General features: G+C 42.4%; 1 protein-coding gene across 1 annotated transcript in view; it reads left to right on the plus strand.

The window, feature by feature from the left end:
- Window positions 1-16926, plus strand: part of Chd7 (chromodomain helicase DNA binding protein 7) — a 184523-nt gene that overhangs the window by 134668 nt on the left and 32929 nt on the right. The window contains 8 exon segments of the mRNA XM_052715424.1: window positions 2669-2783; window positions 5879-5962; window positions 7296-7433; window positions 7530-7651; window positions 7993-8236; window positions 9353-9529; window positions 13536-13679; window positions 14794-15049. Coding sequence (XP_052571384.1) covers window positions 2669-2783; window positions 5879-5962; window positions 7296-7433; window positions 7530-7651; window positions 7993-8236; window positions 9353-9529; window positions 13536-13679; window positions 14794-15049 — 1280 coding nt within the window.

Genomic DNA, 16926 nt, shown 5'->3' on the forward strand with positions numbered 1-16926 from the left:
GTGTGTGTGTGTGTGTGTCCGCATAATCATATAGTCTGCGAATAGAGATAGTTCATTTAATGGCATTGGCGAATACCTTGGATAGATACACTATTGCATAGTGACTATCCATGCCATCCTCGTTCCTGATCTTTGTGGAGAAGTCTTTGTTGCTTCTCTTGTCTATCAATAAGACCTGGCTTTATGATTAAAGCCTACATATTTACTTATGTTAAGGAAATCAATTCCTAGTTTCTTGAATTTTAAAACAGTCAGTGTAAATGTTGGATTTTGTTAAGCAATGTTCAACACCAATAAGAATAATTGTGTAATTTTTCTCCTTAGATATATATTAATGTTGTATATTTTAAAATACATTTCCTAACAGTAATCTAACCTTACATTACTGGAGTAAATCTTACTTCCTTGTTTTTCTTCCTCTCTTTTCCCTGTCTGGGAGTGTGGGGAACTGTCTGTCTGTCTTGTCTGTCTGTCTGTTGACAACTTGCAGGAAGGAGTTGGTTCTTTCTTCCACCCTATGGGTTCCAAGGTCATCAGGCTTGGTGGCAAGCATCTCTTGGTGGCTGAGCTCTCTCAGTGGTTCATCTTTTGTTTTCTTAAAGTAGTATGGGAGTGTTTGCTAACATTTTACTCAGGACCCTCCACCAACACATAGAAGAAATAGGTAAATAACTTTCCCTCTATACCATCTTTGTCAACATTAGGTATAAGTATAATTTAACTCATTTTGTAAAGAAAGATTATGTCTTGAAATGAATATTTTTCAAAGTGACCATGAGGCATGTTCTCTGTAAGCCTTCATTCAGATTGTTGATTAGTCTGTTCTTCGTACATTTGACTCCTCCGTGAACATTGTCTCATGATTTCAGCGCTAGGTAGTCTGTCAGAAAGACTTGGTGCTTTGTTGCCTTTTCCCACCAGGAGACAGTAGGCAGCCTTTGGCATGGTTTCTTTTGTTCCTTTTTTCCTGAGTAAGCCGACACAGTGGGTTTCGATGTCTGGGTAGACAGTGTCTGGTCACTGACTGATGGCTTCAGGTTGCAGGTGGCAGAGCAGGGCCAGCTCCACTGCCCAGGTGCTTGCATCCAGCTCGGAGCCATCCTGCTGGCTTCGTGTATCTTTGTTCCTTTCTCAAGGCAAGAATTTTAACTACCCATGCGTCTTTTTCTACCAGTTAGCTAGAAAGACAAGAGTAGGCTATTTGCTGTTTTCTGATTATAGTTGTATTGCTTATTATTTGCTAGAAAATTGTACAAGTTGGAAGCAGAAAATACAATATTTGTTATCTTACTACTCAGAATAATTATTAACATTTTGATGCATGCACATTTGGTCTATTTTCTCTGTGTGTGTGTGTGTGTGTGTGTGTCTGTGTGTATGGGGTTTTTATGAATTCATATCTATGTAAGACACTTCTGTTTAAAATATTTTCCTCTTTCACCTGACTTTAGTATTTAATCAGCCCTACATCTGAAAAGACATATTAAGACATAAATATCAATGTAAAACCTTTTTGAGGATTCTGTAATTGCCACTTCATTTCTATGTAGCGGCATTTTGATGCTAGAAGAGTGGTAGATCCAAGTATCTCCCCTCTTCCTGTTTAATGATGCTGGGATGGAACCCTGCCTTGCCCATACTTGTGCCTGCTCTGCTGCTGAACTTCGTTCCTGGCCCTTCGTTTTTTAAGACAGGGCTTTGTTATATCACTGAGACTGACCTTGAACATGCTCTCATCTCCCCTCTGCCTCCCTGGTGCTTTGATGTTAGGCATGGACCACCGTGCTCAGCACCAGCTTTTTAATGTCATCAACAGAAAGAAAAATAAGATGATGGGAGGATGCTACAAAATGATATCAAAATATCAACTAGAACAATGTATTGATTGTACTTTTGAGTCTTCTGGAAGGAGAAGGGAGGGTTCAGAATATGTTCAGGTTCAGGTTAAGAAAGGCAAAACTGTGCTCATGGCAGATGATGAGTCTGAAAGAGATGGGAGTTGACCAGTAAGAGTAGACATTAGCCGGTGAGTATGTTTGAATGACAAATCCTGAGGGACATTGTTTCAAGCTTCTAGAACACAAGCTAGTAACACGGGAATGATGAGCTCTGTCAGAGGGGCATGGGCCAGAGCCAAGCTGCACCCTTGCTCCTGGTGGCTAATCAGGGCCTGTGTTTAGGCCTTGGATGAATGAGGGACATACCTCTCCCCTCTCCATCCCCAAGGAACTGAGGCTTTAAACTTAAGTTCTTCTAACCTTATTAAAAACCTTTTATTTCTCAAAGATAAAAGGCTCAAAATATTTCCTAATTAAGGCCACCCAGTAGTTCTAGTTGTTTGATGCTGACATGTAATCTGTTCACTTAGGAGAACACCTTGCTATTGGGCTCTTTCCTGTTCTTTTGTTTGTTTGGTTGATTGATTTTAATTAAAAAAAATTTATGGGTAGTGGGTAAAGCATGTCACACAACTTGGCAGATAGCAACTTTTAAGTACTATTACATTATTGATTTTCTCTTATTTTCAAAGATTGGTGGCTATATTGAATGTTGCTTGGCACTGTGATCATTAATGAAGTGAGATTTTTGTGAACAATCTTTTTTGATAATTTAAAAGAAGACATAAATGCAATAATTATGTTTCAAGGATACTGTTTTATTCTTTCAGCTCTTATCTCCATTGTCAATGGGCATCTGTAGAAGATCTGGAAAAAGATAAGAGAATTCAGCAAAAGATAAAGAGATTTAAGTCAAAACAGGGCCAGAACAAATTCCTTTCAGAGGTATGGACTGCCTGATTCACCTTTGGAATGTTGTATTAAAATACTCTAAAGTTTGAGTTTTAGGTCAGTAAACTATGAACAAAGACTGGTTTTCCTCATTGGGTGCTGTTACTTGCACATTGGTAGCTGGTATTGCTAAAATTTGTAAACAGGAAATTTCTCATTCTTCCTGTTGGCTTCATCTAGAAAATACGGTTCTTATGACATGGGGAAATAGCAGTGATGGTGTGATTAATATTTTACAGTGAACACACAGCTGAGAAATGAACAAAGTGAGCAGACAGAAGTCTGCTGAGAGCAGGTCAAAAACTTCAGTAGGTATGGAGGGTTGACTGGGGTAGTATGTGGCAGATGGCTGCTGTTGAAGTTTGTGCCTCTCACAGAGGTCACTGAACAGATGCTGTGTGCCGTTGCGCAGAGGGGAGGCGGTGTCTCCTACCCTAGTTATCAGTTACAGATAGACAGAGATAGCTAATCTGCATCGAGGAGAGGACCGGCTCCTAACAGTTAGTGACCTTTTAAAGGATGCTTCCCCAAGTTGCTTAGCCGGCATTCTGGACTCTAGATCACTAAGTTACCTTCACATACAAGACAAGAAGATTTTAAAAATCAACAGCTCTCTAACTTTGAAAGAGATGACTTGATGATTTCTTAGCTGCTGTCCTGTAAGAGTTAAACCAGGGCCAGGCATGTAAGGAAGTACCAGAACACTTGCTCGCAAGTGTGAGACTCTGGGTTCAATTCCCTCGCATTGACACAGGGGCAAGAAGCAAACTGTAAATAACTAAGACAACTGAATATGAGCTGCAAGGAACACCAGGGTGGTAAAACGCTGGCCGCTGGATGGCTGCCTTCGTGCTCACCCCTTTGTGGAGATGAGGAGGGTGAGAAAGAAGAGCATCAGTATTCTGATGCCATAGAATCCTCACCAGAGCCCCTGGCGCTGAGTGTGCTTCCCTGGAGCCTGTCTTCAGGACACCTGCAGGCAGGCGGGGAGTCCACGGTGCTGCTGCATCCTCTGGCTCACCCTCCTGCTCCTCTGCCTTGGTAGCAGACACTGAGAGGATCCGACTACTGAAGGTGACACTCTTCTCTGGCCTAGGAGAATATTAAGATGATTCTTTCTTTGAAAGAGTGGTCTGAAAAAACAAAAAACAAAAAAAAGCTGGGAGTTTCGATTTCTTGTGCCCTTCTTAATGAAAATGAAGTTGAAACTTTGAGATGCTGGGTGAGCAGCATCACTAGAAAGGGAACCATATGTCTTGTTGACCTTTCCTGAGGCTCCGTAGGAGGGAAAAGGGGAAAACACAATGGGATCTTTTTCCCATCCTTAAATCATGGTCCTGTTTATTAAATTCACTTGGATTCTGGTTCCTGTAGTTACACACTCCCCAGGGAATTGTGCCTGGCCCTAATGTACAACCTGTTTGTCTGAACTTGTCTGTATGAGTCACTTGCACCCAGGATGCAAAGCATTGTCTTCCTGGTGAGGTGGTAACTAGAAATCTTCGTTCTGTCCTGAAGGAGAGTTAGCAGAAAAGAACGCAAGTCTGTCCACCCTTCTACACACGTGCAGACCCCTCAGTGATCATGACTCCATATGTCCCTCAGCTCTGTCTACTCTTCTACACACGTGCAGACCCCTCAGTGATCATGGCTCCACATGTCCCTCAGCTCTGTTCCTGCACAATCCCTGGCTATGGCTGCTTTTGCGTTCTTTGCTGACACCTAGGCTTCCTGACTCTGCTACATCTATAATCTCTTCAGAAACAACACTTAGGCCAGGAAGTTTATCATGTGCATGATGCCACAGAGTACTCCGTCAACGGGAAGGGGCTTAGGGGAAGGTAAACTGAGCATTGACTATGGGAGCTTGTGTGGAAAAGGAAGTGGTCTTACAGAGACCAGAAGCTTCGGCCAAGCTAAATGCATCAGTCTAACACTTTAATCAAGTGAGCACTGTGGTGTTTTCTGTTTCCTTACTGCTCACCTGCTCAAACGCCCACGGCGGCAGAAGCACAGTTTTGCATCTGTGCTCTTTGTTTCATAATTCATAATTTTGTAATCGAAGCACCCAAGTTGGACATTTTGAGTGGGTACAAGTAGCCCAGAGTGTGTATCTTCCTTGAACATAGTATGTGACTGACAGCTCACTTTTCCACGGGATTGAGAATGAGGCCTAACTGACTTCTAAGCTGCCTTTTGCTTGTTATTTTTTAAAAAATGTTACCAAGCTAATCTACATAACGATGTGGCTTTTGTTTCTGATTCGGATCAGAAATTTCACGGGTGTGGACTTCTTAAAGTATGAGATGACCTGTAACTTCATGGAAGCCACAGTGTCCTTACATGTGACTATAACGTGTTTGAACCATATTCTACTCTTGTGTTCTTTCTAAGTAAGCCATATCGCTTTGCTTTTGTAAATATTGTTAGAATATGAGTTAAGTAACCCTACTTGTGCTTCAGTTCTTTGAATTCATTTACCCAAACACCCAGTGTTCAATACAAATAAATTATTGGAATGTTTAACATTAGTCAGAAGACTGATATTCTAAGTGAAGTCTTGATATTGGCTGGCCGAGCGTTCCAAACATCCTACCCATGTTCACAGTAAAATGTGCACCCTGCCAGTCAGGCTTCGTAGCTTATGCTGGCCTTCTGCCCATGGTGGCTGACAGCATCAGGAGACTCAGTGGTTCTGAGATGCACACTCACGTACCGTGTAGGCTCTGACTCTTTGCTATAGCCTGTACTTTCAAGAATGCTAAATGTATTGCATGCCATAAGCCTTTTGGATTGCTCATTAGTGAATTGTAATTTCACAGTTCATTTGAAATATTCTTAAACATTCCTTCATAGTAAAAGGTTTCACACAGTAATTAAAATACCCAGTTAACAAAGTCTGAGAAGTTTGATTTCCTCACGGGTAGTGATTTTGTTAAATTGTAGCCTTTCAATTAATAGACTAGAATATGTCAAATACAAAGTTTGTGTTGCTGGGACCCAAAATAGTATTGCCTAGTGAAAAGTGAAATAGTGTTTTTCTGAAGAAATGAATAAACATTTTAACCTCTTTTCCTCCTTTGGAACAGATTGAGGATGATCTTTTTAATCCAGATTATGTGGAAGTTGACCGGATAATGGACTTTGCACGTAGCACAGATGACCGGGGCGAGGTAACAGATCTTCTGGGTTACACAGGGTGGTTCAGACAGCTCACATGTGTTGACAGAAGGCACAGAATCCAGGCCTGGGCCTGCAGAGCCTCCATCACCATGTGCCTGGTCTATGTTTAACTAAAACTTAATGATTTGTTAATACTTTTTGTGACTTAATAGTGAGAAATATTTTTTGTTTAGTATGAAGTTTCACTTTTAATATTTTCAGTATGAACTGTGTTAAAAATTTCACAATTGTGCTGATCAATAAAGACCTCAGCACATTTTGTACATATGTATCATGAAACACAAAGTTGCCCTGTGAAATTGACAACACCCTTGTAGCAGAACAGAGTTTAATGGTAGTTAGCACTGGGCACCCTTAGTGAAGCTGATGAACTTCATTTAGTGGGATGCCTCGAGGATAATGGACCCCAGCCCCAGTTATCTTGCATTGTTTTATAAACCTCTGAGACTTCCAATAGGGAAGTGAAGACGAGGAAAAGTCTGGTAACGAGCTTGTCTCAGTCACCGCGTGCCGCTCTGCCAAGGTCCGGCACTCCTGGCCCTCCATGGAAGTGCTGAGCTCCGAGAGCCTGGAGAGCACTCCCTTTCCTCTTTACCTGTGTAGGGAAACCTGCAGCATTCCAGAGGCCGTGTCTGCGATGCATCTTTGCCTTTGCCGCCTGACTTAGCGCTCACGAACTCTATCTCAGAACAGGTCTGCGTTGTCAGCAGATAGCTTGGACAAGTCAGTGTACCTTGATCTTGAACGGAAGATCACCAGACTCAAGTGTTTCTAAAGGGGACAAAGAGGAGAATTCCTGCTGACACAGATTACCCAAAATATTCTGCCCTTCATTTTTCTAGAACTCAGATTCATTATCTTAATTTAACAGAGTGCAAACAGTCATTTTTTTCCCCTGAAGGACAAAATACACTTATCTAATACATTTGTCTTTTTTTCGCTCTTCAGGCAACTATTCAGTTACATAAAAAAGGTGCTAAGATGGTTTACTACAGAAATACAAATCATAGGTTTGATGAGTGATTGACAGATTAAAAATGAGCCTTTGATTTGGCTCCTTGCTATTCATTAGCTACTCCTTGATATTTTGGTCATGAATGATTCAGATTTTAAAAAGGTAATTTTTTTTTGTTAACACCCAATAATACAGTTTTTAGTGTACACTGGAGACAACTTTCAGTGGCTGTAGTTTCCAAATGTGGGCAGTTCCGTCTCACTGATGTTGGGGGTTATACTGATAAACAAAGCAGAGTGCATGTGTCTCCTTAGTACATAATATCTGGTCAAATGACTCCAGTTCTGATTTCTTTGAACCCGGTCCAGCCCGTGACTCACTATTTGGTGAAGTGGTGCTCACTCCCTTACGAAGACAGCACATGGGAGCTGAGGCAGGACATAGATCAAGCAAAGATTGAAGAGTTTGAAAAACTCATGTCCAGGGAGCCGGAAACAGAGCGTGTGGTGAGGATTGGCCTGTGGTGAAGGGTTTAATTTGGAAGTCGAATCATGGTGCAGTCTTGGAGAAACCACTAATGGGATTTACTGTGTTTGGAACAGGAGCGACCTCCTGCTGACGACTGGAAGAAGTCGGAGAGTTCCAGGGAGTATAGAAACAATAACAAACTCAGGGAATACCAGTTGGAGGGAGTGAACTGGCTACTTTTCAATTGGTACAACATGTATGTCAAACATGCTTCTCTTTACTCTAACAAATGCTAGAGCGCTTGTCCTTTGTAGTACTAAAAATGTTAATTTTAAAAAATCTTAAGTAATATTTAATGCTGTAATACATTTTTAAAATCCAACTGTTGGAATGCACTTAATTTATTTATCAAATAGTTTAACAGAACTTTGTAGAGATAATATTTGTTTCTTAGAGACTTTCCTTTGAAATGTATTTTGTTGAACTAAGAAAATAGTTGCAGTCATGTGGGATATGTATTTGTGTTGTATATATTTTGGGAAAAGAGAACAATAGCTTATACTCATTAAGCTTTTCTGTCTTCTTTCCTTCTTAAAGGCGAAACTGCATTTTAGCAGATGAAATGGGTTTGGGAAAGACTATCCAGTCCATTACATTTCTCTATGAGATATATTTGAAAGGAATCCATGGCCCTTTCTTAGTAATTGCCCCTCTGTCCACGATCCCCAACTGGGAAAGGGAGTTCCGAACCTGGACGGAGCTAAACGTGGTTGTGTATCATGGGAGTCAAGCTAGTCGTCGGACCATTCAGTTGTATGAAATGTACTTCAAAGATCCCCAGGTAACATTTGTTGGGGTGTGACCTCTGTGCATGTCATATATATTTTGGGAGGTTGAAGACTCAAATCTCTGTGATATGAGGATGCCTTGATTTGCTAACTTGAAAAACTTGCTTGAGATTTCTTATCCATTACATGTTTGCATAATCTACATGTGTGAATATTGATTTTTATATCTTTAACACTTGTCATTCTGATTATTTAATTAGAAGAAATAACTTTCTTAACATTTGGTGACCACAAAACTCCATAATATATTAGTAGTTTAGTTTTATTTTGTATCCCTAAGACAATACCAAACAGAAAATGATACTAAAATGTGATCAGAGAGAACATTTTGTACTATGACCAGAAGTGAAAAAATATTAAGTATTTTAAAAATTCAGGTACACCAAAGAAGACTTTAATACCTTGACTCTTGTAAGAATTGCTTTAATTGTTGTCTTGTTGTAGTTACTGCTTGTAATTATTGCCTAATATTGGCAATACAGCATTATGGATGCCATGGTAGGGCATGGTGCATGCTAAAACATGTGCAGGCTTTGAGCAACAGATGCCGTCCTGTGGTTGGAAATAAGGCTGTTTTATACACATGGACTCTTTAGAAAGTGGGGCCTACAGTTAAAAGAGAAAAATACTGAAATGTGTATTTATCTTTAGATTTGAGAAATTATAAGGTTCATCCTCTTTGGATTTTTGAATTTTTTTAATTTCAAATGTTTTGGCATTTTACAAGAAATGTTAATAAAACAAGTTAAAAAAGTAAGAGAAACTTCTAAACAAATGAAAGTTCCTTTGGCACTCAGTTCCCTTGGCCTTGCCGCTCTTAGGTTCTGTGGGTCCCCTGCACCTAATGGCACTTTACTACCTGTGGTCATCAAGGAAATTTGACCCCAAATTTCCCTAGCACTTCTCTATTTTCTTTTAAAAAGGAAATGTTTTAAAATCCTGTGTTAGCCAAAATAGCTCCAGTCTAAAAAAATAACTTGAAAGCAGAATGTGCTACCTAAAATACAGGGGTCTCCAAAGGGTTAAATACATGCATTTTAGCAGCTTATTTATCCTCAACTACACTAATGCAGTCACTTGTGTGTAATAATTCCGACTTGTTCTTGTAGGGTCGAGTGATTAAGGGGTCCTATAAGTTTCATGCCATCATCACTACGTTTGAGATGATTCTGACTGACTGTCCTGAGCTGCGTAATATTCCCTGGCGCTGTGTGGTCATTGATGAGGCCCACAGGCTGAAGAACAGGAACTGCAAGCTGCTGGAGGGACTTAAGATGATGGACTTGGTTAGTGACCATTGCTGACGCCACCTCCGCGCTGTCTCTTTAGTTTCGCTGCGTGAATGTGTTGCCTCTGAGGGGCACCTGCAAAGCCCGTTGGTTTCCTGACCTCGGCTGCTTGGAGGCTGCTGTTATTTTCTCTCTTGCCCCTTGCTGGCATCACAGCAGAGTATAGCCGTGATGTTCTCACTAGCATCAGCTTCGCCTCAGTGGTGACAGTCCAGCTGTGTTCCCAAGCATGTGGTTTTCTCCACTGGGGCCGGTTGTGTATGCACACTGTCAGTTGGCCAAGACGCCCATTCAGTTTGTGCAGATGCTGAAAAGTTTGGGATATTGAAGACCTTACTTACATTGATTCTGGGTTTTTAAACCATGCTTATTGTATACTCTTCCGGTTTCCAGAGGAGTAGCCATGTCTTCCCACTTTGGTGTTCTCAGATTTTTTTCTGTCCTATAGGAATCATTACCAGTAGCATATTGTAAGAATAGCAGCATTTGGTTATTTGTTGTGCCTGCTGCTGTGCGTAGGCTCCTCTGACGGAAGCTGTTACAAGCTCTCTTGTCTTTGAATTCCTTCTTACTCTGTAGTTTGCAGCATAGTCTGCCCGTTCCTTTCCCTCTCTACCCGTCCGGTGCCTTGACTTACTTGTGTGTGGAGGGTACACCCAGACCATCAGTGTACCATGGAAGTGAGAGGATAACTGGTTCTCTCCACCACGTGGGTTCAGTTTGGCAGCAGCTGCCGTTACCTGATGAACCATCTCACCAGCCCTGCTTCTAATTTCTGATGTCCACTTGTAAAGGAAAGTTGTTACCATTTAAATGGTGTTGGCAGATTTGATGAATTTCAAGAAACTAAAGAACTTCCGTAGATCTCTTGTTACTGAGAGTGTTCGGGGCTACACACATTTTGCTAAAGACCTCAACTGCTGAAAAGAGCCTCAGAGCTTTGTAAGGGGCTGGACTAACCAGCCATCCTTTTAATCACAACAAACAGACGAAATCTAATTGTGCTTAAAAGAAGACGTCTGACTGATCTTTCCTACTTAGAATAGCATTTCCCATTTTTCTGTCAAGTAACCAATTTATTAACATTGTCCTAAGTCTTTTGTAAAACTCTTCACCAATTTTGGTATACCAGTCTGCAAAGCAGCATGAGCATTTAGAAACAGAAAGGTCTTGACGTGGGATTTTTCTAGAAGGAACAGCTCCTAGCTGTCTTGGGTTTCTCCAGGTGACACTTCAGCGGTGCAGTGAGGTAATCCTTTCTTTACAGGGAAACACAGATGTTCATGACCTCTCTAACTGTATCTTCAGAGCAGGGATGTGCCTTCATGGTCCCTTTCTGAAGGCTTAAAGTCATGTGGCTGAGTTTGGCTTAAGTTATATTTTATTATTAATTCCCATGTCTCAAAATAGTAGATTCTCATTGTAAAACAAACACTCCTTTGTTAGGGAGAGACATTTATTTACCTCTAACAACATCAAAAAATTTACTTGCCTTTGAGATATTTTGGAAATTAACATTTTATTAATGAATTAGAATCTGGAATAGAAATAACTTTTCTGTTACATATCAAAATATTTATTTTTTTAATGCATAATAGTGCAACATAGGGGAAATAATAATATTTTCCTTGCTGAGTCAGACAGGGGAGGCTGCCCCTTGCAGTGGGAGGCCAGTCTTAGGGTTCTGACTATTGCAACCAGTGGGCCTGTAACACATCCTAGGGCTCTGACCATTGCAACCAGTGGGCCTGTAACACATCCTAGGTTCTGACTATCTCAGCCAGTGGACCTGTAACACATCCTAGGCTCTGACTATCTCAGCCAGTGTGCCTGTAACACATCCTAGGTTCTGACTATCTCAGCCAGTGGGCCTGTAACACATTTTGTCTAACGCACTGGGAATTTCCAGTGACCTATCTCAGAAGAGAATTTTTTTAAAGTAGAAAATATTATTGTTGTTCAATTCAAAATGTACTTGTATTGATACAGTTCAGAATTGCTAATTGGTTGGTACTTCAATCCTAACTCAACATCATTTGAACCTATACTCTTACCATAGTTAAATAGTGAGAAGGAGCCCTGTGCAGGCAGGGCTGTACATCTTAGGGATTGCCGTCACTTGCACTAGACTGAGTTGGGATGAGCTTGAAGAAGATGATCTCCAAGTCAGAGAAGAAAAGAAGATTTCTGGGTATCTTCCTCTACTCCATGGCAAAGGAAATGGAGAAGTATCGGGGTAGTCATGGTCACCATAGTCCTCCGTAGGAACTCGGGAAGGAAGCCTCAACAACAAGGGGCTGCCATGAGATTGTTGGAGGTCTTCATCGATTCTGTTGTCTCCTCATTCATTGACAGGAAGCTCTACACAAAATTGTGTTGCTAAAATGAAATTAAGTACACATCCTCTATGCGCACTTAAGAGAGCAATCGTGTTTTCAAGGCAGAAGCATCTCTACCTCTCCGTTGAGACTGGAGGTGATAATGCCCAATAGCCCAAGATGGGGCTCCCTGTTTTTCAAATAAGTTTACTTTGAAATGAATGTACTTAAAAGTCTTTAACTTTAAAATGAAGTTTCAGAGCTTAAGCTGGTAAGAAAGAGTATGAGAAAGCTCAAGACAGTCAGTTGCCTTCCTCCACCACAGTGACTCCCTTACTCTGTGACTACACTTTCAAACATTCTTGCATAAAGTCATTCAGGACTTTAGCAAATCAGTGATCATGGCCCTTGCAACTCACCAGTCAGAAGACCTGGAATTCATTTGCAAATTGCTTGCACTTTATGAGCCTGATGATGATGGTGACCCATCCATCTCCTTTAATCAGAGACTTCTACTGAGAGAGGAAGAAAAAAGGAGCAAAAACATGGAACTGCTCACCTCGCTGTTAAAGAACTTGATTGACAGATAGACCTGATGGATGCTGTCCTTCCTTAGATTATCTCACTCGAGTCTAGTGAGCATATGTTCTGCATGGTCACATTTCAAGCTAAACCAGAAAATCTTAATTTTGAAACAATCACTTCCTAAAATAATTCTGTGTGTTATGCACCAAATACCAAAACAAGGAAGGAATTATTACAACTTTTAAAATTTTTAAGCTTGGGGCTAAGAGTGTAGCTCAGTAGGGAGAGCCTAATATCCACAGAACCCTACATTGGTTTGACCCAGCCCCCAAAGCACTGCATAAAACCTGGCATGGTGATATGTGGCTGCACTTTCAGCACCGGGAAGGTGGAGGCAGGAGGATCATAAGTTCAAGGCCAGCATGGGACACACAAGACCCAGTCTCAAAAAACACTAAAAAACTAAATTTACCGTTGTTAATCCTGATCAATCTAGAATGTAGAAAAAGAGCTGGAGAGTGGGGCTCACAAGCTGGGAGAGTGGGGCTCACAAGCTGGAAGACTGGCTGAAGAAAGACCTAATGTGCTTCAAGGATACAGAGTTAGAAATAGCATTGGCTTTTTTTCTTTTTAAGTGATTTTGGTATTTAAAACTAAGGCGACCTCTTTGCTAGCGGGAAATTGTTGCAGAACAGAATCATTTTCATGTGCTGTTGCATTTAGAAGCACTTCTTTTGTCTCTACAGTGAGTCATGCAGGAAGCAGATGGAAAGGTGAGCGTCCTGCTGATGCAGAGAGCAGAGGGGAGCGTGTAACTGAGTCTAGGAAAAATTTAACTACAGTGGAGGAAAAAAATCTGAGACTGGGGGCCTCTGGAAACGGTCTCCCTTAAATATCAACCTAGAAAACTCAGAAGAAACAGAGTGGCAGGGCACGTGGAGGGAGTCTGCCGCGGTGTGTGTTTGCGTTTACCTGAAGCAGGAACCACGCGTGCCTGTGTCTCTTCCTCCTCCTTGTTCTAAGTCCTGCCCTTGTGTATGGTGCATGCTGACCCCATCACAGTGAGCAGAAGGAGAGGAGTGTAGCCACAGAGAGAAAGCGTTAGCTCTAAGAAATGGTTCTGGTCCCGTTAGGCAAGCTGTTTCCTCATGTTCTTCTAGGAGCACAAAGTGCTGCTGACAGGGACCCCATTGCAGAACACCGTGGAAGAGCTCTTCAGTCTGCTTCACTTCTTGGAGCCGAGTCGCTTCCCTTCAGAAACAACCTTTATGCAAGAATTCGGTGACCTGAAAACGGAAGAGCAGGTACTTAACCCTCCACTTCGGCTTTTGTGAATTTTAAGATGTAAGGATTATGCCACAGTATTTGCCACCATGGCAAACAGCTTTATGCACCCTCTTCTAGGACTTCAAGTCATCATTAGGAAGGTGGTCTTGTTTGTCCCTCAGCCCCCACAAAAGCCTGTTGAGTTTTTGTAGACAGGTTACGTTACAAACCCGACTTTCCGAGAGTTTTGTGCTGTGTGGGTTGGTGCTGCTGCAGGGTGTCCTTCCAGGGGGTGTGTCCACGGCCCCAGGGGGCGTGTCCGCAGCCCCAGGGTTTGTAGGCATACTTGTCCACTGGAGATTTGGGTCCTTACTCTCATACTGCTTCCAGTTTGTTTATTTTCATTTCAAAATTGGAGGTAAAACTGGCCCACTGGGTTTCTGGGAGAAATCAAAGGGCTTGTGTGTAAAGAATACTTGGTTGCTGTAGGCACTATAAGAGTTATGTGCATAGTAATTCATGTGGAGTCTCCTGTCAGTGAACCAGCAAAGACTACACCTCACTAATTTTGAAATAAATGCATTGATAAGCTGGAGCTCTTGGTTATTTGCCCCTTTCCAGCTTACTGGCTCAGACCTCCTGGTTCCGCTCAGATCGTGCCCCGTTTGGTTTCCCCTCGGTAAATTAACAGTATTGTGCCAGTCAGTGGGAAAGAGAGCCGGACGGCGGCGTCCCTCCTCGGTTTGGTCATGGATGCAGAGTGATACCTCCCAGCTTCCTGACTCTCATTCTTCATCTCTCTCCACAATGAAAGAAGCATGGAGCCTCTGACATTGCTCCTGCCCTCTTCCTGTTCATCTCCTGAAAACTAAATAAACACCCTTCCCCCAACACCTGCTCTCAGTGTTTCAAGCCCTTCTGCCTATTCAGCAATTCTGGATAGGTGAAGTTTTCTCTTTGACATAAGCCACCCAACCTTCCTGTGTTTCTCTTAGGACAACACGCAGGTTAGCTCCTTTACGTTCTTCCTAGGCTTTGGAAACTGAAAGTGGATATTAAATAAATAAGACAGTCTTCCCTTTTACAATATGCCAGAATGTTTTAACCCCAAGCAAATGGAGATGCCAGTATTGACATGAGGTCCTTTTTTAGGTGCAAAAACTACAGGCTATTCTAAAGCCAATGATGTTGAGACGTCTCAAAGAGGATGTAGAAAAGAACTTGGCCCCCAAAGAAGAAACTATTATTGAAGTTGAGCTAACAAACATTCAGAAGAAATATTACCGAGCCATCCTTGAGAAGAATTTTACATTTCTTTCCAAAGGTGGTGGACAAGCTAACGTACCTAACCTTTTAAACACTATGATGGAATTGAGAAAGTGCTGCAACCATCCCTATCTAATCAATGGTAAGCCTGCCTGCCTGCCTGCCTGCCTGGAGCTTGTTAAGATGGAGGGTGGTACGCTCCTCAGCAGTTTCCCTCTGCCCCTGTGCTGAGGCTCTCATGGTGTATGTTCATCACAGCTCTGTCTATTCCTGGGGGATGCCCTCTTTTGTCATTGCTGAGGTTAGTGGCCCGTGCTCCCATGGACCTGGAAGCTCCACACCATCTTGCCTCTTATAATCCCCTTCATCTGAAAGCAGGTGTTTGCTCCAGGGGTAGATGTTGTCAAGAGGAGCTGGCTCTTAGAGACAGGGAAGCCCTGTGAGGCCTTCTCAGAAAGGAGGTGGGTGTTTGATTCCAAAGCACTTAAGAGCATCCCCATGTGGGCAGCACGCCCAGCTACTTCAGGTATCTGTTGGAAAAGTGGCCTTCGGTCCCTTGCAGTCTGGAGGCTTTCAACACATGTCTTCTGAAAATGGGAAGGAATCTTAAAGTTTTGTCCATTATATTGTCCCTTTACTGATAGAGACTTTGTTTTCTACTCCATAGTGACATGCGATTTTTATGGGTTAAATGCCTTATATACTTCCAAAAATTGTTAAGGAGATGAGTGTCCCATGCCTGTACAAGCACAGCCAGTATGGACTTAGAGGGAGCTACTAGGATGTGGAGGAACTGAAATGAAAGTCTCAGAGGAAGATGATGTATGAGCAAAGATTTTGTCAGGCGGGACTAGAAAAAAAAAAGAGTGCCCAGGCTGAGGTCCTAACATATGCAAAGAAAGAACAAGGGGGATCTTGCCCAAAGTACAGCAATGGGTGAGACACAGAGAGACTGAGCCATCTAGACACATTGGACCTTGCCGTGATGCCCTCAGATGAGGTCACATGTTACCTTCACTCAAGACTTCAGGTGGAGGGAAACCATGGCTGGTGTTTAGCTGAGCACTGATTAGAAATGTGTCTGTGGGGCTGAGGATGTGTTGCAGTTGGAAGAGTGCTCACCTTAGCCTGTTCAAAGCTCTGGGTCCCATCCCAGCACACAGCATAAAGCCAAGTATGGTAACACATGCCTGTAATCCCAGCACTGAGGAGGTAGAGGCAGGAGGATCAGAAGTTCAGGGTCCTTGTCAATTATGTAGCAGGTTTGAGGCTATCAATGGCGGGGCGGGGGGGGGGGGGGGTGTTGTTCATGAAAGCCTGCCTCAAAAATGAAAACAGTAGAGATTCTGATCACAGCCAATATCATAAAATAGATGGGAGGAAGGACAGACAGACAAGCAAGCAAAAACATGAGCCGGAGGGCTGTCTGTGGCTGTGATCTGTTTATACTGTGATGGCAGGCTAACTTGGGGTTCTTCTGGCTGTTTCTAATAGGCTAGCAGCGCAGTTGGGGAGGGCAAAGCCTCTTCGTGTAAATTGTGAGCGTCGAGGTCAGCTGACCTAAAGAGTGCCTCACCTTTCCCTGTCTTACAGTGTACACCTGTTCAGTACTCTGCATGCCCTTGTTAGTGTAGAAAGTGGTGTCTGCCTGGACAGTAGCCTCAGAACATAGAGCCTGAGGCCACTGCTCTGCAGTGACATCTGTGAACTCCTTTTGAAAGTAGTGGTTTTGGTTTTGTTTTCTAAAGAGAGTGCCATGTGTGATCATTACATGTTTATTATGCTAGCCCCAATCATGCCATTGTGAGTTGGTAAGCCATGGTGTCAGTCAGCCTGTCATTGAGTTGGGACTTATAGAAAATACTGGTGTGAGTGGAGCCCACACCTGAGTGTGCACACACACTTTTCCATTCATAGCCTATAGAAAGAAAATAGACAGTAACAGTCTCCAACAGGAAAAAAAAGGAGAAAAGGAGATATTCCCCCAAAGGACTCAGGGCGCTCAGCACTATGATGAGA

This window comes from Peromyscus californicus, unplaced genomic scaffold (genome assembly GCF_007827085.1).
Source record: "Peromyscus californicus insignis strain IS unplaced genomic scaffold, ASM782708v3 Scaffold_5__1_contigs__length_169319896, whole genome shotgun sequence".
NCBI classification, from domain to species: Eukaryota; Metazoa; Chordata; class Mammalia; order Rodentia; family Cricetidae; genus Peromyscus; species Peromyscus californicus.